The 23,995-nt window shown below is 36.9% G+C and overlaps 1 protein-coding gene across 3 annotated transcripts in view; it reads right to left on the minus strand.

Annotated features, from left to right (window-relative positions):
• Positions 1-23,995, minus strand: part of LOC123550531 (meckelin-like) — a 73,163-nt gene that overhangs the window by 21,074 nt on the left and 28,094 nt on the right. For all 3 annotated transcript variants that reach the window (XM_053545645.1, XM_053545646.1, XM_053545647.1), the window contains exons 8-17: positions 21,462-21,738; positions 17,813-17,876; positions 15,100-15,201; positions 6,437-6,508; positions 4,829-4,983; positions 3,476-3,730; positions 3,042-3,245; positions 2,145-2,388; positions 1,297-1,505; positions 449-568 (exon numbers count right to left, since the gene is read on the minus strand). In XM_053545645.1, the coding sequence (XP_053401620.1) occupies positions 449-568; positions 1,297-1,505; positions 2,145-2,388; positions 3,042-3,245; positions 3,476-3,730; positions 4,829-4,983; positions 6,437-6,508; positions 15,100-15,201; positions 17,813-17,876; positions 21,462-21,738 (1,702 nt within the window). The remainder of the gene's footprint in view (positions 1-448; positions 569-1,296; positions 1,506-2,144; positions 2,389-3,041; positions 3,246-3,475; positions 3,731-4,828; positions 4,984-6,436; positions 6,509-15,099; positions 15,202-17,812; positions 17,877-21,461; positions 21,739-23,995) is intronic.

Consider the following 23,995-nt stretch of genomic DNA (forward strand, 5'->3'; position numbering starts at 1 on the left):
AGTCAGCCTGAACGCTATTCAGCCATTTCTGTACAGTAAGACCTTAATCAAACTGTTTAATAAAACGCAACACTTTAAACTGCATGACATAAATGTAATTAACTTCAAAATGTCCAGAACAAAATGAAGATACTCTCGAAAACTTTCACTCGGAAAAAAATCTGAAACAATGTATAAACATACACAAAGTTGGCATTTCATATGTTATGCTTACATCCTGCGTCAAGTTTTAAAACAAAAGCTGTCTGCAGACGGCAACACTGATCTTTTTCAAAGCATTGTTACAAAAATAGTTATAATTTAAGTAATGAAAATACAGATATATGGAACCTGTGCAATGTATGTCAGATGGTTGAGTGCAACAGTTCTACCTCTTCTTCAAATAATACAAGTATTAGAGCAAAATATCTTTTAAAGAATTATAACTTTTGTTATCAAATATACAAACCTCAAGTTGAGCAGGTAGGAGTACAGCCTCATATCTGAGCCTCAACCTTTTTGGTAATGCCATCACAAATGTCTGTTGTTCTGTGTTTGGTAACAGCCCTCTCTGACCACACATATCCTCCTGAAACCAGCATCAATGTCACATAATACAAATATAATTACTTCAATGAATTAATTACTAACCTACGAGGAAAATGTTTCAAGGTCATATGTGAAAATGAGTTAGTACAATAAAATAGGCATGCTGAAATAATTCTTTCAAATTATGTTTACATAAATACTTTACTACAAATTATTTCAAACACTACAGACAAGTTCTCTTTTACAAACCAGCAATTAAAACTTGTATATTTCCATTGGAACCACTACTAGCAATATATGTAAACTCAGGAAGATTTTTTTAAACTTAGAAAGATTTTTTTTATATTTCCATTGGAACCACTACACGCAATATATGTAAACTTAGGAAGATTTTTTTTTAAACTTAGGAAGATTTTTTTTTAACTTAGGAAGATTTTTTTTAATTTCCATTGGAACCACTACACGCAATACATGTAAACTTAGGAAGATTTTTTTTTAACTTAGGAAGATTTTTTTTTCATTTCCATTGGAACCACTACAATCAATACATGTAAACTTCGGAAGATTTTTTTATATTTCCTTTGGAACCACTAATATCAATACAAGTAAATTCAGGAAGAATTATTTTTCTATTTCCAATGGAACCACTAATATAAATACAAGTAAATTCCTGAAGATGTCTTTTTTATGACACTGAACACTTCCTTACAAATGAAGAAAATCTTGAATGTTTGATCATTACATATATGTATCTACAAAAACACAAACCTCTTCCTTTTTCATGAGTTCTGCCATCTCTTTCATGTTGGTATCAGCTTTCCCATGCACAGATCTTCCATGTATATAGTGACCATACTGAGCATGTGCCATCACAAATACACTGATGTTGCTCATAGAACAAAGGTCCACAAACTGACGCACCTTATCCTCAAAGAATCTCTCGTAGATAAACGTGAAGAAGATCCACTGTAACACACCTATTTCAAATAGTTTTGCAAAAAGTCAGTAAGGCGTAAAAAAAAAATTGTTTGTTTCTGGTATCCCGACCTACCCTAAATTTTTGGCCCGACCCTAAATGTTTTTATGGTCTTAACAAAAAGATGCAAAACTGCACTTTTTATGCTTTAAACATGGCCAGTGATGTTAGAAATCAACTTACTGATGCTCTAAAGGCATAACCCCCTTATTTATAATCATTTTTTGACAAAAAAATAATTTCCGAAAAGTCTCCCTTGATAAAAAATTTCCAAAAAAAAAAAAATTTCCAACCTACCTACCCTATTTTTTTTTAGCATGTTACAAACATGTTACATGAAACAAAGATTTTTTTTTTAGGCCTAATGTAAAATACAAATTAAGGGATATGAAAAAAAAAAAGCTAAGGGGAGTTAACCACACCTTCACTTACAGCTTTAACTGAAACTGAACCATATTAAGTGCAAGACAAGAGAAAGTTTACGTGAATATTTTCTGGGAAAAGTTTTGAAACTAGATATATTTGAAGCTAAACTGTATAACAAATTATTAAAGGTATTTCATTTTTTACTGGATTTTCAATTACAGGTGAAATAATACATTATGGTGTATCATACAAACTGTTTACATTTACTTCATACCTATAACTACATATACAAGCACTGCAACAGCATATCTGTATACACGGCTGTATTCTGCCTTGTACGCATTACTATCTTTTGTTACACTCCCATCTGGATCTTTTGTTGCTGTGTTCTCGAAACCAACAACAACAAGGAAGAATACAGCAGCCCAAACTTGAAATGTCTTATTGATCTTGCGAACAGCTTGGATTTCATTCCATTCATTGGCAACAAAATATGTCCTCCATATTGACACTGGTACCTGCAATATTATATGAATAAAATTTGCAAGATGGATTGTACAGCATAGCCATCAAAACTAACGAAATTGCCAATAATAACAGTGTAATATACATGTATTTATTCTGTTTTACTTCACATAATATCTTCATATTTTACAAACTTGTAATTTATCACTTTTCTGATGTTCAAGATCATGTTATAACATTTAATTAATTGAATTAATATTTTCCTTCAATTCTTGTAATGACTCCCAAAATCCACTTCAATTTGTGATCTTTAGAATAAAAATATATCAAGAGGGTCATGAAGCTCTACAGACACTTGCCTGACCATGACCTTCTCACCATAAATATGTCATGATACATTGTATCATTGAATGCAACAATTTTGTTAAGTAAGAAAAACATTCATCCCAAAATCAAGTGCAACCATTTGCACAAAGTATGCTTTTGATGAAGTTTGGCAAACATCCAGCAATCATTTAATAAAGAAGTTGTTTAAAGGTGTTTTTTTTCTTCTATTTTTAACTCTAGTGGCTCCTAAAAGGCCCAAACTCTGGTGGCCATGTTTTTTGACAACTCAAGTAGTTTTTAGCTATTTCAGTACATGGTCATTTCAAGATGATTTCTGTGAAACTGTTTCAATTTTGTTACCTGGCTTAAGTCAGCATACCTCTTTTGTTTTTGTAGTTTCAGCTGAGTTACTGACTACACCTCGAGATCTCTCCCAGTCAATAAAAAACACATCTATGCTACACTGCATGAATATCATATGAGCCACCTCAAGGAACTTTAGGGCAAATGCCGCCCCAAACAGACCCAACCAGTCTCGTAACTGTTTGTCTGTTGGATGTACCAGGTAAACAACACTCTGTCTCTATAAAAACAGAAATTCAAGTAGGTTTACAATATCATAAAATAGAAGATCAATTCTGAACCTATCTGTCTACTGAATATTTCCTTAGTAATTGTTCTAAAAGAAATTGTACATGTAGTTTGGGTAAAAAGTTGCACATGTAGTTTCTTTGGGTAAAAAGTTGTACATGTAGTTTGTTTGGGTAAAAAGTTGTATCTCTCATTTAATCAGATCTCTTTAGAAGATCTTACCTTGAAGAAAATGAACCAATAGAAAGCCATTCCAAATGTAATGACAAAGAAAACATTGGCCAAGGTACCAGCACAGAAGAAGAAGAAGTTGGCAATGGTTGGAAAGTCAATACTTGGTCGTCCAGATCGCTTTGACCACACCCAGGAACGGTATCCAGCATAAATCACTCCTAAAGTACTGAGGGTTCCAACAGCAATCTGAAAATCTCTGCGGTAGCTAGTGTCTGAGTACGAGTAATCTACCGTAAATGAAACCTGAAAGAAAACAAACATTCCCTGCTTACAAATTATTGTTGTGTAACATCAGTGAGTGCCCATCGACAGATCTAGAGGCATGCAAACACAGCACATATTCAAGAATTAAATATTTTTTGTGTGTTTATATGGGTGTAAACCACATTGGGACTTGCTGAAAATCCATGAATCACGCTAGCCATTCTTGATATTATTGCACCAATGTTGTTTATACAAAAATAAACACTTTGAATGTAAATAGTCCGCTTTTAACTGATTATTGGCAAACATTTTATGTGACCTTAAAATGAAGATCTAATAGTATATCAATCTGGAAGAATGTTCAGCTGGCATTTCCTTAAGTGGTTATTATTTCTACCAGATTTCATTAAAATATTCCTAACCATGTCTTACAGGATGGATGGAAAGACGGATGGTTGGACAATGCCAAAATTATATCTATCCAGCATTATTCCTCCTGGGGTGGGAGATAATTAAAGATAAAAGTTTGTTCTGGCTTTGGCAAGAAATGCAACATCTAAGACTTCAGTTACTGTATTTAATCTCCTTGTCAACGTTTATGTTCTTAAAATCCACTTGATGGATGACTCAGAGGTGTTACTGACAGTATTATGATTAGAGTTATATTCTAAGAGCCCTTTTTCTCTCTCAGCTACAAGTATGACCTTGACACTGAGCTAGGGACTCACCTACAAGTATGACCTTGATACTGAGCTAGGGACTCACCTACAAGTATGACCTTGACACTGAGCTGAGACTAAGGTTTTTAACAAAAAATATTATCACGATATTGTGAACATTTGTGCAAAGTTGAAAAACCTCCAAGTGAATGATAGACAGATAGATAGGTAATGACATAAAACTAGTTTGCGAAACCTTTGGCATCTGTGTTCTTTGACCACTGAGGTAGGTTTCTTAAACTTTTCTTTCTGGAGATGACTTTAAATTTCAAAATGTTTCAAAAAAAAAAATTGTGAAAAACTGGGTGTTGCAGAATCATATTATTTGAGTATAAAGTTTAAGACGGAGGATAACTGATAGATACACTGCAAGCAAGATTATCTTTGGCTCATGCCAGGTAAAACAATATGTACATACGTCAACTTCTCCTCCAGCTTGAGCATCTGCCAGTGACACAGTGCCATACTCTATCTGTAGAGCCGGAGGGTAGATTATACCCTGTGTAGTATCTGTCTGAAGCTGTACATCTATACGTATACTCTTCGCATATCTCACCATCTGTGCTTGATCACCTGAACAATGTACATATTAATGTACATTTAAGAGATTTTATTACCTTTGTTTTTCTTTAAACAGAGGGGGCGAAATCCGATTCTGACTGAGCTATTTTCCACCTGTCAGTATAGTGGTTATGTAGTAAAATATGGTGAAATTCTACATGTCAGTATAGGCTCTGTGACAAACTGAGCAAGTCGGACAACTGATTCTGCCACCCCTATTTAAACCAATGAAAAAATTTTACCAGTATTTCATGTTAACAAGAGTTATTAAAATGACAGCATGCTAAATTAAAGTGTTTAAAATGTAAAACAAAAATTGAGAATTTGCTCTACGACACAATGGGTATAATGGGGATTAGGTAGAAGTTTAAGAGGTATGAGAGATAAGAAAGTATAACTGTACTGAGAAGCTTGTTATATAATGCAAATTCAGTGAATTGATATCCCCTGCCAAATGGATTGAAGTAGCATTCTATGCCAATAAAAAGCGCCTAAATGCAATTGAAGTTCAGTCTCTTTGAAAGCTACTCATTCCTTACTAAGTTATTTACTAAGTTTTTGATCCAAAACTATTTTTCTATATTTAGTAATGACGACCTTGAACCAAGCTATCTAAATTGATATAAAAACATTCTCCATCAAAATTACCTATTTACCAGGTTTGGTCTGCTTACCTCATTTCTAACTAAAACCATTTTTTTCTTGAATTTGCAGTATGATCCTGACCTTCACCCAAGAAACCACTATGTTTAATTAAAATCCTTCAAAAAACCATCTTAAAGATATGACTCTGGACATACAGAAAATGGAATAATAAAAACAAAAAGGACCCAGCAATCTGTCTGAAACTTGCAGGACCTCATTTCACTACAGCAGTTAACATTTCTACCAAGTGTTATTGAAATCAAATGAACTATGTCTGAGATATAACTCCGGACAGACAGAAAATAAAACTGTTTATATATTATAACTATATATAAGTGCAATGGGCTATTAATCTTGTCTTCCTCAAGCAATCAAACTAAAACTTACAGGGCTGAATTTTTATAGTGTGGTTAAAATTTCTACGTTTTATTGAAATCCTACAAACCAATTCGGCGATATGACTCTGGACGTACGAAAAATCAAATAAAAACATAATGATGTAGACTAGCTTTACAGCTCTTTACAACTATGTTAACATATCTACCATGTTTTACTGAAATCCCCACAACCAGGTCTGAGATATGACTTCGGATGAGCAGAAAATGCTCAATATACATTATATATACATATACAAAGGGTCATTAATCTTGTCTGACTCTGGCATTCTGACAGAACCCTGTAGTTTGAATACCTCTTCCTGTCACTTATTTCAGATACCATACCCAAGAAGGAAACTCGGTATCATTAAAGTATTCTCTCATGCACAACCTTTTGAGGACATCGTTGTAAGATAAATGTTTAGAGATTATCTAAATATTACCTGCAGCAGAAATCGTTCCAATATTATCTACAAGAAAAAACCTTCTAAACAACTCCATGTCTTTTTGCTCTCCTGAAATTATAAGACTACAGATAATAATTTGGTTGTACAGATATACTAGTGTTATTTCTAGAGCTCAAAAAGGGCAGGGTGCTGTCAAAAAGGGGCAGGGGGCTGCCAAAAAGGAGCAGGGTGCTGTTTTTAACAGGAAAGTTACCGTAGTTGCGTTTCCAGATGTTTATAGTTATGTATTCATGTTATTTATGATTATTTCACACTTATCAATGAATAAAATGGTTTAATAATATCTTCCTAAAACCAGTAACAGAGTTTACAGATGGGTTTTACATTACTTTGTACTTCTGGTCATAACATTGAAGCATTTTTCTTAAAAATGTCACCAAGGATGTCAACTTACTCATGTGAATATGAAATAGTGGAAGCCTTTATATGTATATAAGCTTGAAACCATGCAACATGTTACAACATAATGAAAAGATCTATTTCAAGTCACACTGTAAACTAATATTTATCAAAATTAATTTTATATTGATTTGGTCTTTTGTCAATATTACATTAACAGAAAAGTGCTATAAAACTGTAAAAAGATATATCCAAAATGAACTATCCGGATACTGGTACACTTTCGGAATGTCGTCGAAAAGTGTTTTTTTCTTAGTTTACTTGATGCATCATAGTTCCTTAAATTTTGATGTTACTTATCATAAAAAATACATTGATTGTCAGCTTTTTTGAAGGAATTATGGAAAAATTGTTGAGTTGAGCTCACAGCCTAAAACTGGGCCGATTGATCGCTTCATCCGTATCGTCTACATCCGGTAGAATATCTCTGGTAAAAACACTCTGGTAAGTTTTGAATCATGTTAACATATCTGTTGGATTCTGGTTACATGAGAAAATTTCTCGGACCACGGACCCAAAACGCTTGATGGCTTCAATGTAATCATTCAGTTTGTGGTTGAGCATGCATACGACATCGGGTGTAATTAGAATTATAAGTGGACATTCTAAACTTATTTTTGCTTTTGAAGTTCATTAAATTTGTGCATTTTCCAGTTGAAATTACGGTAGGATCAGACAGCATTGATATACACTTACTATTATATAAAACAATGGTCTTATTAAAGGCTTGCATGGGCGCTTTTCACGTGCTCGGTAATCAGCTGGCTGCTTATGGACAATTCATTAATTGGCGCCATTTTGACAGTACAAAGGATCAGTACTCTTTATCGATTAATTTTAACACTTCACTGATTCTCATCAACTGTGTGCACTCGCCGTGATAAAAAAATCGGCGAGGCATGTCTACAGGATAAAGGGCATGATTTAGCAGAAGATCAAAGGCATGAGGGCGCATTTTAAGGCCAGTGTGGCCGCAGTTAAAAAGGGCAGGACGGGGCGCCCCAATGCCTCACTCTAGAAAAAACACTATATAAAATGATAATTTGCTAGTTTCAAAGGACAATAGTTATAGTTTTTTTTCTATCTTTAGTTTTAAAAGGGTCTAAGCACAACTATTAGAATAAATTTAAGAGAGGTCCATACAAGGATGCTACAAGACCAAACAAAGTTGAAGACGGTCTATTATATAGTTCTCCAGAAGTTGTTTAATAGTTTCTCTATCTTTAGCTCTTGCAAGTGAAACAATTTCACTAACTTGAGAGTGGACTATCCAAGACTATACAACTATATGCTTCAAACCAAGTCTAGTGAAAATCTATCATCTGGTTCTTTCTATTTTTAGATCTGGTAGTCATAAAAGGGCAATACTAGACACGACCTTACATGGATGTTACAGACAAGTTCAGTGAAGTTCCATCAAGTGAACCATTTGATTCCATCTTTTAAACAATCTTGCTTGTGACGAAGTATTTAACTAGAAATGTGTCCATGAGGCACAGATGCCCCCACTACATGACAAAGGACATACGTGTGACAAAACATTAAAATGACAATTCTTTCCTACTCCTACAATACTGAATGAATCCGGACATGAAACCCCAGGTGCACAACTGCACATGCCGACCAACATTCCTGTAAACTTTGGTGACTCTAGGTCAAACAATTCTGGAGCTACACGCGACACAATATTAAAATGACCAATTTTTAACTAAGTCAGGGGCCATAACTCGTACATGACTGAATGAATCCAGACGCGAAACCCCAGGTGCACAACTGCACATGCTGACCAACATTCCTGTAAACTTTGGTGACTCTAGGTCAAATACTTTTGGAGCTACGCACGGCACAACATTAAAATGACCAACTTTTAACTAAGTCAGGGGCCATAACTCCTACATGACTGAATAAATCCAGACGCGAAAACCCAGGTGCACAACTGCACATGCTGACCAACATTCCTGTAAACTTTGGTGACTCTAGGTCAAATACTTCTGGAGCTACGTGCGACACAACATTAAAATGACCAATTTTTTACTAAGTCAGGGGCCATAACTCCTACACGACTGAATTAATCCGGACGCGAAACTCCAGGTGCACAACTACACATGCTGACCATTATTCCTGCAAAGTTTTGTGACTCTACATCAAATATTCTGGAGCTAGGCGCGACACAACACTAAAATGACCAATTTTTACAAAGGTAGGGGCCTGACTCCTACGCAACTGAAAGAATCCGAACGCGAAACCCCAGGTGCACAACTACACATGCTGACCAACATTCCTGTAAAGTTTTGTGACTCTACGTCAAATACTTTTGGAGCTAGGCGCGACACAACATTCTCGGAAAAATGGACGGACAGACGGACAAGGGCAAATCTATATGTTCCCCCAAAAGTGGGGGCATAAAAAAGAATTAAAATTAGAATGTGTCTGTAGGACACAGGGTGTGCCCCCCACTGGTACATTTGTCATAAATAAGAGGCAATAATTCAAATGTTTACAGTCTTAAGGGGGTAATAGAGCCTAAACTAACATTTTATGAAAAGGATTCAGTATTCTAGGCCATATACTTTTTGAGCTATGAGCATCACAAAACAAAAAATCCACTATTTTGGCTATTTCAAGGGCCGTAATAAGCAATAAAATTCTCAAGAAGAATGCCAAATGTGCAAGGTCACATCAAGATAAAGACTCGAGCAAGATTTCATGAACTTACATCAAATATTTTTTGATCTAGGCACATGATTAGGTGAAAATGTGCATTTTTGACTATTTCAGGGGCCATAACTTTAAAAATAGGGGGTGGAGCCTGCCAAAAAATAAGAGGTGCACAGGTTTATATCATGATAAAGACTCATGCAATTTTTCATCCATTTATATCATATACTTTTTGAGCTAGATGCATCACAAGGTGAAAATGTGCATTTTGGACTATTTCAAGGGCAATAACTCTGGGAAAAAGGGGGCGGAGGCAGACAAAAAATAGGAGGTGCGCAAGTTCATATCATGATAAAGACTCATCCATTATATGAAATACTTTTTAACTATTTCAGGGGCCATAACTCTAGAAATAGGGGGCGGACCCACATGAAAAATTGGAGGTGCGCAAGTTCATATCATGAAAAAACAAGAGCTGTCACTAATGGTGACAAATGCCCCCGCAGCACCTTGACCTTTGACCTGGTGACCCCAAAGTCAGTAGGGGTGGTGTACTCAATAAGTACTATCAGCATGTGAAGTCTGAAGGTCCTGAATGAAGTGGTTTGCATGTAAAGTGCCTTCATCCAAAAAATTAACGTTGGCCCCTGTGACCTTGACCTTTGACCTGGTGACCCCAAAGTCAGTAGGGTTGGTGTACTCATAAAGTACTATCAGCATGTAAAGTTTGAAGGTCCTGGGTGAAGTGGTTCGCAAGAAAAGTGCCTTCATGCAAAAAATTAATGTTGGCCCCTGTGACCTTGACCTTTGATCTGGTGACCCCAAAGTCAGTAGTGGTGGTGTACTCAATAAGTACTATCAGCATGTGAAGTTTGAAGGTCCTGGGTGCAGTGGTTCGTGAGTAAAAAGCCTTCATGCAACAAGAGATCACAGAGTGATCTTGGCGCCCACCAATGTGCCATTTTTGAGTGTTCCAAATTTCAAGACTTATTGACTAGCTCAAGGTCAAATTTCATTTCCTTACACAACACAAATCTATGCATGTAGTCCAAATTTGAAGCCTGTACCTTCAAAAATGTAGAAGTAGGTCACTAGGTCAATGTCAAGGTCAAAGTTTATTTCGGTACACAAAACTATGCATGTGGTCCTAAATTTGAAGCCTGTAGCTACAGAAATGTGAAAGTAGGTCACTAGATCAATCTTAAGGTCAAAGTTCATTTCGGTACACAAAACTATGGAAGTGGTCCAAATTTGAAGGCTGTAGCTTGAGAAATGTAAAAGTAGGTCCCTAGGTCAAAATCCAGGTCAAATTTTACTTTGGAATACAAAACTATGCATGTAGTTCAAATTTGAAGCCTGTACCTTCAAAAATGTGAAAGTAGGTCACTAGGTCAATGTAAAAGTCAAAGTTTGTTTCAGTACATAAAACTATGCATGTGGTCCAAATTTGAAGGCTGTAGCTTGAGAAATGTAAAAGTAGGTCACTAGGTCAAAATCAAGGTCAAATTTTATTTCGGAATACAAAACTATGCATGTGGTCCAAATTTGAAGCCTGTACCTTAAAAATGTGAAAGTAGGTCACTAGGTCAATGTAAAGGTCAAAGGTCATTTCAGTACACAAAACTATGCAAGTGGTCCAAATTTGAAGGCTGTAGCTTGAGAAATGTAAATGTAGGTCACTAGGTCAAAATCAAGGTCAAATTTTATTTCAGAATACAAAACTATGCATGTGGTCCAAATTTGAAGCCTGTACCTTCAAAAATGTGAAAGTAGGTCACTAGGTCAATGTCAAGGTCAAAGTTTTTTTTGGTACACAAAACTATGCATGTAGTCCAAATTTGAAGGCTGTAGCTTGAGAAATGTGAAAGTAGGTCACTAGGTCAAAATCAATGTCAAATTTCATTTTGAAACACGAAACTACCCATATGGTCCAAATTTGATGCCTGTACCTTAAAAAATGTGAAAGTAGGTCAAAATAAAGGTCAAAGTTTTTTCCAGTGCACAAAATTATGCATGTGGTCCAAATTTGAAGGCTGTAGCTACAGAAATGTGAAAGTAGGTCACTAGGTCAAAATCAAGGTCAACTCATGTCAAGGTTCATCTTGCCACTCAAAAATATACATGTGGTCCAAGTTTGAATGTTGTAGTTACTGACAAGAACATTTTAAAAGCTTTTCCCTATATAAGTCTTTATGAACCATGTGACCCCCGGGGCGGGGCCATATTTAACCCTAGGAGGATAATTTGAACAAAATTGGTAGAGAACCACTAGATGATGCTACATTACAAGTATCAAAGCCCTAGGCTTTGTGGTTTGGACAAGAAGATTTTCAAAGTTTTTCCCTATATAAGTCTATGTAAACCATATGACCCCAGGGCTGGGCCATATTTGACCCTAGGGGTATAATTTGAACAAACTTAGTTGAAGACCACTAGATGATGTCACATACAAAATATCAAAGCCCTAGGCCCTGTGGTTTTGGACAAGAGGTTATCAAAGTTTTTCCCTATATAAGTCTATATAAACCATGTGACCCCCAGGGCGGGGCCATATTTGACCCCAGAGAAATAATTTGAATCATCTTGGTAGAGGACCACTAGATGATGCTTCATACCAAATATCAAAGCCCTAGGCTCTGTGGTTTTGGACAAGAAGGTTTTCAAAGTTTTTCACTATATAAATCTATATAAATTATAGAAATAAACAAAGGGCCATAACTCACTCATAAATTGTTGAACCAGTCTGATTTTCAGGGGGACACAACTAGGGTACCAATACATCAAAAACACTAAAAAGTTAACATTGTGACTAACGAACGAACGAACGAACGAACGAACTAACGGACGGACAGTTGAAAACTAATATGCCTCCCTGTGGGGGCATAAAAAAAAATTAAAGAAGACTTTTAAATGCATTTCTATTTTCAGCTCTAGCCGCCCCTTAAGGGCCATGTGTCCCCATTTGAAAAAAAACTTGGGAGAAGACCATATAATTATGCTATATACCAAATTTGATGAAGATCCATCAAGCGGTTCATGATGAGAAGTTGTTTAAAAGGTATTTCTATTTTTAGCTCTAGTGGCCCCTAAAAGAGGCCAAGTGCCCCCATTTGAACAAACTTGGGAGAGAACCATATAATGATGCCACAGACCAAGTTTAACGAAGAGTCATTAAGCGGTGCATGGTAAGAAGTCGTTCAGAGGTTTTTCTATTTTTAGCTCTAGCGGCCCCTAAAAGCGGCCAAGTGCCCCCCATTTGAACAAAATTGGGAGAGGACCATATAATGATGCTACAGACCAAGTTTGATAAAGATCCATCAAGCTGTTCATGAGAAGTTGTTTAAAGGTATTTCTATTTTTAGCTCAAGCGGCCCCTAAAAGCGGCCAAGTGCCCCCATTAGAATAAACTTGGGAGAGAACCATATAATGATGCGTCAGACCAAGTTTGATGAAGATCCTCAAGCGGTTCATGAGAAGAAGTCGTTTAAAGGTATTTCTATTTTTAGCTCTAGCAGCCCCTAAAAGGAGCCAAGTGCCCCCATTTGAACAAACTTAGGAGAAACAATATAATGATGCTACAGACCAAGTTTGATGAAGATCTATCAAGCGGTTCATGAGAAAAAGTTGTTTAAAGGAATTTCTATGTTAAGCTCTAGCAGCCCCTACAAGGAGCCAAGTACCCCCATTTGAACGAATTTTGGAGAGGACCATAGAATGATGCTACAGACCAAGTTTGATGAAGATCAATTAAGTGGTTCTTGATAAGAAGTCATTTAAAGGTATTTCTGTTTTTAGCTCTAGCGGCCCCTAAAATGGGCCAAGTGCCCCAATTTGAAAAATTCTGGAGAGGACCTTATAATGATTCTACATACCAAGTTTGATGAAGATCCATCAAGCAGTTCATGAGAAGAAGTTGTTCAAAGGTATTTCTATTTTTAGCTCTAGTGACCCCTAAAAGGGGCCAAGTGCCCCCATTTGAACAAACAAACTTGATAGAGGACCTCACCAGGATGATACAGACCAAATTTTGTGTTATTCTGACCAGTAGTTTCAGAGTAGAAGATGTTTAATTAAAAATGTGGATGACAGATCATCCACCCTATACTCTTAGCTCAAAAATCAATTTTCTATCTTCAAGCCACCTCAAAAACCAATCGTAGCTAAAAATTCAATATTTTGAAAATCTGAATTTCAATCTTAGTGCTGGCTTAAGTTCAAAGCTAGCAAAAAATTCAAGATGTTTGTTGTTGAATTTCAATCTTTGAGCTGATTGAAACTTCAAATCTAGCTCGAAATTGAAGTTTGATTTTTAATGTTAGTCAGGGCCCACGCTGTCGTTCGCCACTCGAGCCATTTGGCGAATCTGCGATGAAAGTGGCGAAGAAAAATCGCGAGTGGCGAAAATGAAAAAAATGTTCGTAATTTGGACCGCCATTTTGTTTCAGACGTTCTAAATCGTAACCTCCGAGAAATTATGTTAAAAAACAGTTGATTGGTTCCGATAATTTTACCTTATAAAATTAACTTATTTCGGGATAGTACTACCAAGTCTGTGTTTACTTTACATATAACAATGTGTAATAAACATCTTGACACGCGAGAAGATGCAATCTGCAATCAATTAGCAACCGATTATCGGGTTAAAATAATCTTTTTGTTTTGTTGTCATTACGGCAGATTAAATGATTGATGCCTTTAATTTCCATGGATCAAATAATTAGTAAATAAATCGGCAAAATAATGAATGGTTTGATGATTTTTTTAACGTTGTCGCCACCGTCAGACAGTATCTTAGTCACATGCACGGGTCCAGTGTATTTTTTGTTTAATATAAAAATCCTTTTTTTTTCACACAAATATACTAAAAAAATGATGACAAAAAATCCGGTCACAATATCATACACGACACTGTGACCGGATTTTTGTCATCATTTTTTTTTTCATTTGACTAACATATGTAGAAAGCATATTTGTGTGAAAAAAAGGTTGTTTTTTTATATTAATAAAAAAAAAAAATACACTGGACCGTGTCTGTGTAAGTAATTAGTAAAGGTGTTTGCCAAGTTTTTTGAATGTCTTTAAAAGTTAGGAATGGATTTGAAATGTAATCCTGTATCAGGGTAGATTTCTCGGATGCACAGAGCACCAAAAACACAGCCCCCGGGCCATGCATTTACATAGTAGGCCCACAACAAAAAGAAGCTGTAATGGAAAAATATTTCAGACAGGCTGCTTCAAACATCCAACAACATTTTAAAATACAAAACTTGCTTTAGAGGTATACCCACTTTCATTCAAAAGTCCCCCTTTATAGCTAGAATATCACCTTTGCTTATGGGAAGTAACAAAAATTTTCAACGCGCCGCGGGAAGGGAAACCTCTCCAGCACCATCCCTACCGTTCCCGAGAAAAAAGGTGGCTCCAACTTTTTTCAGCCCAGTGTGGGCCCTGGTTAGTGCCAACTTCTTGACACTGATTTAATATCAAGATATTTTCATGACCAGCTAATAACAACTTACAACAGATAATTTTATCCTTTCACTTAAGTGAACAACAGGAAGTAGAAAATTATTATACTGTACCTCTGTTAATTTCACTCGAACTTTGATCAAGGCTTCGGTAATTAAGAATGTTCACTGGTGTCGGATACAACTGTTTAACATCATTCTGATTAATTTCTAAATCTGACCAAATGTTAAGGATCTTGATTACTGACTTAATGGTATCTAATCTTACTTTTAATGAAGACAACTAAAACAAGAGGGTATGATGACCCTAAATTGCTCACCGGAGTAATATGAGCCACAAGTTCAAAATGGCAAACTGATGCTAAAATATTAGAAAGTAGGTCAGTAGGTCAAATTCACGGTCAATGAAAGTCAGTTTTAAGATCGGTGTGCAAAACTGTACATGTCATCCAAATTTCAAGGCTGTATCTTAAAAAACAAGAAAGTAGGTCAGTAGGTCAAGGCCATAGTCAAGTGACCCCTAATCACTTGGGGTCATCAGGTAATTATAATTAAACTGCCTAGGAAATATGATCTGATAATTTTTTAAGTATTTATTCCTATATAACTCGTATAACAAGTGACCCCCAGGGCGCCTCTTTTCACCCCAGGGGCATTATTTGAACAATCTTGTTAGAAGTCCACTAGGCAATGCTACATACCAAATATCAAAGGCCTAGGCCTTGAACTTTCAGACAGGAAGATTTTTATTCTTTCCCCTATATAAGTCTATGTTAAATTTGGGACCCTGGGACGGGCCTTTTTCACCCAAGGCGCATAATTTTGAACAATTTTGGTAGAGGACACAAGGCAATGCAACATACCAAATTTTACCAAAAGCTTAGGCCTTGCAGTTTCAGGCAAGATTTTTTTTTTTCCTATACAAGTCTATGTAAAATTTCAGACCCCCTGGGGCAGGGCCTCTTTTCACCCCAGGGTTATAATTTGAACAATTTTGGTAGAGGACCACAATGCAATGCTAAACACCAAATATCAAAGGCTAGGTCTTGTGGTTTTAGACAAGAAGATTTTTAAAGTTTTTTCCTATACAAGTCTTTGTAAAACTTGTGACCCCGCGGCGGGGCCTCTTTTCACCCCAGGGGCACAATTTGAACATTATTCATAGAGGACCATTAAATGATGTCACATGTCAAATATCAAAGCTCTACGCCTTGCGGTTTTGGACAAGAAGATTTTTAAAGTTTTTCCTTTCGGTTGCCATGGCAACCAGAATTCTGCATGGAATTAAATTCTTTGAACAATTTTGAAAGGGGGCCACCCAAGGATGATTCCTGTGAAGTTTGGTGTAATTCTGCCCAATGGTTTTCTAGGAGATTTTTTTAGAAATTGTTGACGGACACACGACGGACATTAAGCGGTCACAAAAGATCACCATGAGCCTTTGGCTCAGGTGAGCTAAAAACAAAAAAGTAGGTCAGTAGGTCAAGATCAAAGTCAAGTGGCCCCAAATCGCTTGTGGTCATCAGGTAATTATACTGAAACAGTCTAGGAAATATGATCTGATAATTTTTAAAGTATTTATTCCTATTTAACTCATATAACAAGTGACCCCCCAGGGCACGTCTTTTTACCCCAGGGGCATAATTTGAACAATCCTGTTAGAAATCCACTAGGCAATGCTATATCAAATATCAAAGGCCTAGGCCTTGAACTTTCAGACAAGAAGACTTTTTTTCTCCCTATATAAGTCTATGTTAAATTTGGGACCCCTGGAGCAGGGCCTCTTTTCACCCCAGGGGCATAATTTGAACCTTTTGGCAAAGGACCTTAAGGCAATGCAACATACCAAATACCGAAAGCCTAGGCCTTGCAGTTTAAGGAAAGAAGATTTTTAAAGGTTTTTCTTATATATGTCTATGTAAAACTTGAGACCCATCCCCCAACCCCAGGGCTGGGCCTCTTTTCACCCCAGGGTTATAATTTGAACAATTTTGGTAGAGGACCACAAGGCAATGCTACATACCAAATATCAAGGCCTAGGTTTTGTGGTTTTAGACAAGAAGATTTTTAAAGTTTTTTCCTATATAAGTCTATGTAAAACTTGTGACCCTGGGACGGGGCCTCTTTTCAACCCAGAGGCACAATTTGAACAATCTTCATAGAGGACCATTAGATAATGTCACATGCCAAATATCAAGGCTCTATGCCTTGCAGTTTTGGACAAGAAGATTTTTAAAGTTTTTCCTTTTGGTTGCCATGGCAACCAGAGTTCTGCATGGAATTCAATTCTTTGAATAATTTTGAAAGGGGGTCACCCAAGGATCATTCCTGTGAAGTTTGGTGTAATTCTGCGCAGCGGTTTTCAAGAAGAAGTATTTTTTTAGAAACTGTTGACGGACGCACGACCCACGAATGACGACAGACACTGAGTGGTCACAAAAGCTCACCATGAGCCTTTGGCTCAGGTGAGCTAAAAAGTAAGTACTTTAAAGGCATATCTGGTACTTTCTTACTTCTAATAATTTTCATGAGTACTAAATACTGCTTGTAATGGTCAGATATAAAAATTTAAACTAGAGCTGCTTTCGAGAAAGGCACATCTCTCCCACAACTGCCTAATCATCTAAATAGTAAGTCAGTCTTTATATATTGTTTACTCACTACAATATACCATTGAAGAGTAAAAAGGCTGGTTTTGGGTAATTCAAGGGCCATAATTCTGAAGTGCCTTTGGCGATTTGGCTATTATATCCCTGTCATTTCAAAAGAAAACTGAAAATTGTCTTGTACTGTTCCCCTTTCATGTCTTCATAACAGTAAAGGATACATAAATCATAGAACTCTGCTGGGTACATGCTCTGATCCCATAGATTAATTGCAGCTATTTTACACTGAAAAAGAAGACATAATCCAATCTGAAAATTCTACTTAAATGCAATACATGATCATGACTCAGAATGAGCATATTAGAACTTTCCTAGAACTATACAATGACAGCCAAATAACTACAAAAAGGACAGTGACAACTAGAGCTATCAATTAGCCCCATTCATATCCCCATAACAGGGCTTGTATCTGTATAAGGCTTAACATCACTTTAACCCCATTACAAGACCTGTGTCTGTACAAGGCTTAACATCACTTTAACCCCATTACAAGAATTGTGTCTGTACAAGGCTTAATATCACTTTACCCCCATATCAAGGCTGGTGTCTGTGCAAAGCATTACATCATTTATTACAAATAAACAAGAGTTCCAGACTGTCACAAAATACACCCGTCATCGAACTTGGCCTAATTCAAGGGCTATAATAAAGAGTGCCTGGGGCCCGTTATTGAACTTGGCCGAGATATTATGCCCACAAACATTGTCACCAAGTTTGTTGAAGACTGGATGAAAACTGTTTGACTTAGAGGGCGGACAAGGCTAAACTCGCGAAGTTTGAGTAATTCAAGGGCCATAATAAAGAGTGCCTGGGGCCCGTTATTGAACTTGGCCATTTATGCCCACAAACATTGTCACCAAGTTTGTTGAAGACTGGATGAAAACTGTTTGACTTAGAGGGCGGACAAGGCTAAACTCGCGGAGTTTGAGTAATTCAAGGGTGATAATCCAAGAGTGCCTGTGGTGATTTGGCTAGTTATCAAACTTGGCCAAGATATAATGCCCGCAAACATTGTCACCAAGTTTGGTGAAGATCGGATGAAAACTGTTCGACTCAGAGAGCGGACATGCTTTTGGACGCCGACCGCCCATCCTCCCGCCATGAGTGTTCACATAATACGCCCCGCTCTTTCAGAGACGGGCATATAAAAAGTTGCTTCTGTAAAAGGTGTAAGATTGCTTTCCCCGGCTACAAGACTCGTGTCTGTACCAAGTATAACATCACTTTACCCTAACTACAATGATCCAGTCTGTAGAAAGTAAAACATCTATTTTCCCCCAACTACAAGGCTTATGTCTGTACAAGGTACAACATCACTTTTGTCCCCACTACAAGACTCATGTCAGTACAAGATATAAAATCAATTTACCCTAACTAAAAGGATTCAGTCTTAACAAGGCTTAACATCACCCCCACCCCCACAACACACACACATACATACTATAAAGCTTATGTCTGAACTACATATAACATCACTTTACTCCCACGACACTTGTGTCTGTACACGTTATAACATCACTTTACTCCCACTACAATTCTGGTGTCTGTACAAGTTATAACATCACTTTACTCCCACTACAAGACTAGTGTCTGTACAAGGTATAACATCACTTTACTCCCATGACACTGGTGTCTGTACAAGGTATAACAGCACTTTACTCACACTACAAGACTGGTGTCTGTACAAGGTATAACACCACTTTACTCCCACTACAAGACTGGTGTCTGTACAAGGTATAACATCACTTTACTCACACTACAAGACTGGTGTCTGTACAAGTTATAACATCACTTTACTCCCTCCCATGACAAGACTGGTGTCTGTTCAAGGTATAACATCACTTTACTACCACTACAAGACTGGTGTCATAACATCACTTTACTCCCACTACAAGACTGATGTCTGTACAAGGTATAACATCACTTTACTCCCACTACAAGACTGGTGTCTGTACAAGTTATAACATCACTTTACTCACACTACAAGACTGGTGTCTGTACAAGTTATAACATCACTTTACTCCGACGACAAGACTGGTGTCTGTTCAAGGTATAACATCACTTTACTCCCACTACAAGACTGGTGTCATAACATCACTTTACTCCCACTACAAGACTGATGTCTGTACAAGGTACATGTATAACATCACTTTACTCCCACTACAAGACTGGTGTCTTTACAAGGTATAACACCACTTTACTCCCACTAAAAGACTGATGTCTGTATAAGGTATAACATCACTTTACTACCACTACAAGACTGGTGTCTTTACAAGGTATAACATCACTTTACTCCCACTACAAGACTGGTGTCTGTACAAGTTATAACATCACTTTACTCCCACTACAAGACTGATGTCTGTACAAGGTACATGTATAACATCACTTTACTCCCACTACAAGACTGGTGTCTTTACAAGGTATAACACCATTTACTCCCACTAAAAGACTGATGTCTGTATAAGGTATAACACCTCTTTACTCCCACTACAAGACTGGTGTCTGTACAAGGTACATGTATAACATCACTTTACTCCCACTACAAGACTGGTGTCTGTACAAGGTATAACACCACTTTCCTTCCACTACAAGACTGATGTCTGTATAAGGTATAACACCACTTTACTCCCACTACAAGACTGGTGTCTGTACAAGGTATAACATCACTTCATCCCACTACAAGAGTATGATATCAAACAATGTCAACAACAATACTCCAGTCGTTATTCTTACAGATGCACTCTCTGTATTACAGGCACTCAGTAATTACCAGCTATCAAGTGTGGAGCAAGCAATATCCAACATCAACAGCTCCACAACAGTGCTACAGTGGATACCATCGCATTGTGGCATCTACGGCAATGAACAAGCCGATCTGTTAGCAAAACAAGGCGCAGAACAACAACAGGAAGAAAATCCAGTCTGCCTAGATGAGATGAAAACTATCATTAAATCTCTTTTCCACAAACAACAACAACCTGACAGTTACCATCAGCTCTCACGATCTCAGCAAACCACCATATTCAGACTGAGAACAGGACACAACAAACTCAACAAACACCTCAACAGAGTAATGAAAGCTGTACCTTCAGCCATGTGTCCATGTGGTGAAGCAGAACAAGACACCGAACACATTCTGCAGACATGTAAGCGCCACCAAACCATGAGAAATCTTATATGGCCAATACAGCCTACTATACAGGAGAAACTGTACGGAACTCTGGAGTCCTTACAAAAGACAACCAGATTCGTAGAGGTCGAAGACATACAAGTGTATTATGGCGAACGAGAAGAAGAAGAAGAGACTGGTGTCTGTACAAGGTATAACATCACTTTACTCCCACTACAAGACTGGTGTCTGTACAAGGTATAACATCACTTTACTCCCAGTACAAGACTGGTGTCTGTATAAGGTATAACACCACTTTACTATAGTGTATAGTGTAGTATACTACAAGACTGATGTCTGTTCAAGGTATAACATCACTTTACTCCCAGTACAAGACTGGTGTCTGTATAAGGTATAACACCACTTTACTCCCACTACAAGACTGATGTCTGTATAAGGTATAACACCACTTTACTCCTACTACAAGACTGGTGTCTGTACAAGGTACATGTATAACATCACTTTACTCCAACCACAAGACTCTTGTCTGTGCAAGGTGCTTCATCACTTTACCCCCACTACGATACTCAAGTCTGTACAAAGTATAATATCACTTTACTCCAGTTACAAGACTGCTGTCTTTCAAAGTATAACATCACTTTGCCAAAACATAAATAAGTGTAAGTGTAAATGATACTCACAGACTGGGAATACGTTGTACCAAACACAAAAGCTGCATTCTGTTTATCAGTAGTGTCAGCACACAGTTGTATACGCCCGTTCTGAACTGTGCTCAGTCCAAGATATTCACCATGTATGTTGTACCTGACCAACCTGTACTCGAGTCTGGACACTGGACTGAATGTATACTGTGTCTGGAGAAAATCGTTCTGAAGAACATCATCTCCTTGCATTGGGAGAAGCCCAATCACACTAATCTGGGCATAATACAGTGTAGGAACATACTTCAATGAACCTCTGAATACAAAAACATATAAAACAGATATCATAAATGTAATGAAATGTCAATGTACATTTGACAATGCGAACGTATGCATGTAGATTGGTTAATAAATGTGATCGTATGCATGTAGGCTGGTTTAGAGATGCAATCGTATGCATGAATATTGGTTTAGAAATGTGATCGTATGCATGTAGATTAATTTAGAAATGCGACCGTATGCATGTACATTGATTTAGAAATGCGATCGTTTGCATGTAGACCGATTTAGAAATGCGATCATATGCATGCAGACTGATTTAGAAATGTATGAATTAGTTACTAATTTTGCAAGAACTTGAGATATATTTCTTTTCCTCTGCACTTCCTTTTAATCGTATTTTATGACAACTGCAAGTTGAAATGAAGTCACATGTGATGCGGGTGATCGTAAGAAACTATTATATAACAAGAGCACTGCCTTGCGGGTGCTGACGCTCATCTGATTTTTTTTGTATAATAGAAATATTGTCCTACCCATGATTTTCTAAGTCTAAAAAGGGCCATCACTCTTGCAAAAAGCAGGACAGAGTTATGTTTCTTGATGTACAGTATCCACTTATGATGGTGAAAAACTGTTGCAAGTTTTAAAGCAATAGCTTTGATAGTTTATGAGAAAAGTTGACTTAAACATAAAATTCAACCAAGAAAATGATTTTTCTAAGTCCAAAAAGGGCAATAATTATTGCAAAAAGCAGGATGGAGTTATGTTGCTTGCTGTACAGGGTCAGCTTATGATGGTGAACAAGAGTTGCAAGTTTTAAAGCAATAGCTTTGATAGTTTAAGAGAAAAAGTTGACCTAAACATAAAACTTAACCAAGAAATCTGATATTTTCTAGGTCCAAAAGGGGCCATAAATCTTGCAAAAAGCAGGAAGGAGTTATGTTTCTTGCTGTACAGGGTCAGCTTATGATGGTAAACAAGTGTTGCAAGTTTTAAAGGAATAGTTTTGACAGTTTAGGATAAAAGCTGACCTAAACATAAAACTTAACCAAGAAAACTGATTTTCTAAGTCCAAAAGGGGCAATAATTCTTGCAAAAAGCAAGATGGAGTTATGTTTCTTGATGTACAGGGTCTGCTTATGATGGTGAACAAGTATTCCAAGTTTCAAAGCAATAGCTTTGATAGTTTAGGAGAAAAGTTGACCTAAACATAAAACTTAACCAAGAAATCTGATATTTTCTAAGTACAAAAGGGGCCATAAATCTTGCAAAAAGCAAGATGGAGTTATGTTTCTTGCTATACAGGGTCAGCTTATGATGGTGAACAAGTATTCCAAGTTTCAAAGCAATAGCTTTGATAGTTTAGGAGAAAAGCTGACCTAAACATAAAACTTAACCAGGCAACGCCGACGCCGACAACCGCTCAAGTGATGACAATAACTCATCATTTTTTTTTCAAAAAATCAGATGAGCTAAAAAGGGGCATACTTTTGTAACTGCAAAGTAGAGTTATTGAACCTTTGCACTGCATGTCATATCATGACAGTGAACAAGTGTGTTAAGTTTCAATCCTTTCCCATTAGTGGATACTGAGATACCAGCTTACATACAAAAACTTAACCAAAAACTGCTATGTTGAAAAAGGGGCATAATTTTGAAAAAATGCAAAGTAGAGTTATGGGACCTACACAGTGCATGTCAGATCATGACAGTGAACAAGTGTGTGAAGTTTCAATCCATTCTCATTAGTGGATACCGAGACACCAGCTTACATACAAAAACTTAACCAAAAACTGCTAAGTGGAAAAAGGGGCATAATTTTGAAAAAAAAAATAAAGTAGAGTTATGGGACCTGCTTAGTGCATGTCAGATCATGACAGTGAACAAGTGTGTGAAGTTTCAATCCATTCCCATGCGTGAGTACTGAGATACCAGCTTACATACAAAACCTTAACCAAATTTTTTTAAGTCGAAAAAGGGGCATAATTTTGTAAAAAAGCAAAAAAGAGTTATGGAACCTGTGCAATGTAAATCAGTTTATCACAGTGAATAAGTGTGTGAAGTTTCAATTCATTCCCACAAGTGGTTACTGAGATACCAGCTTACATACAACAAGAGGGTCATGATGACCCTGAATCACTCACCTGAGTAATATGAGCTACATGTTTCAAACGTCAAACTGATGATAAAATATTAAGAAAGTCAGTAGGTCACATTCATGGTCAATGAAATTCAGTTTTACGATTTGTGTGCAAAACTGTGTAAGTTATCAATATTTCAAGGCTGTATCT

The sequence above is a fragment of the Mercenaria mercenaria genome, chromosome 6, assembly GCF_021730395.1.
Source record: "Mercenaria mercenaria strain notata chromosome 6, MADL_Memer_1, whole genome shotgun sequence".
In the NCBI taxonomy this organism is placed as follows: domain Eukaryota; kingdom Metazoa; phylum Mollusca; class Bivalvia; order Venerida; family Veneridae; genus Mercenaria; species Mercenaria mercenaria.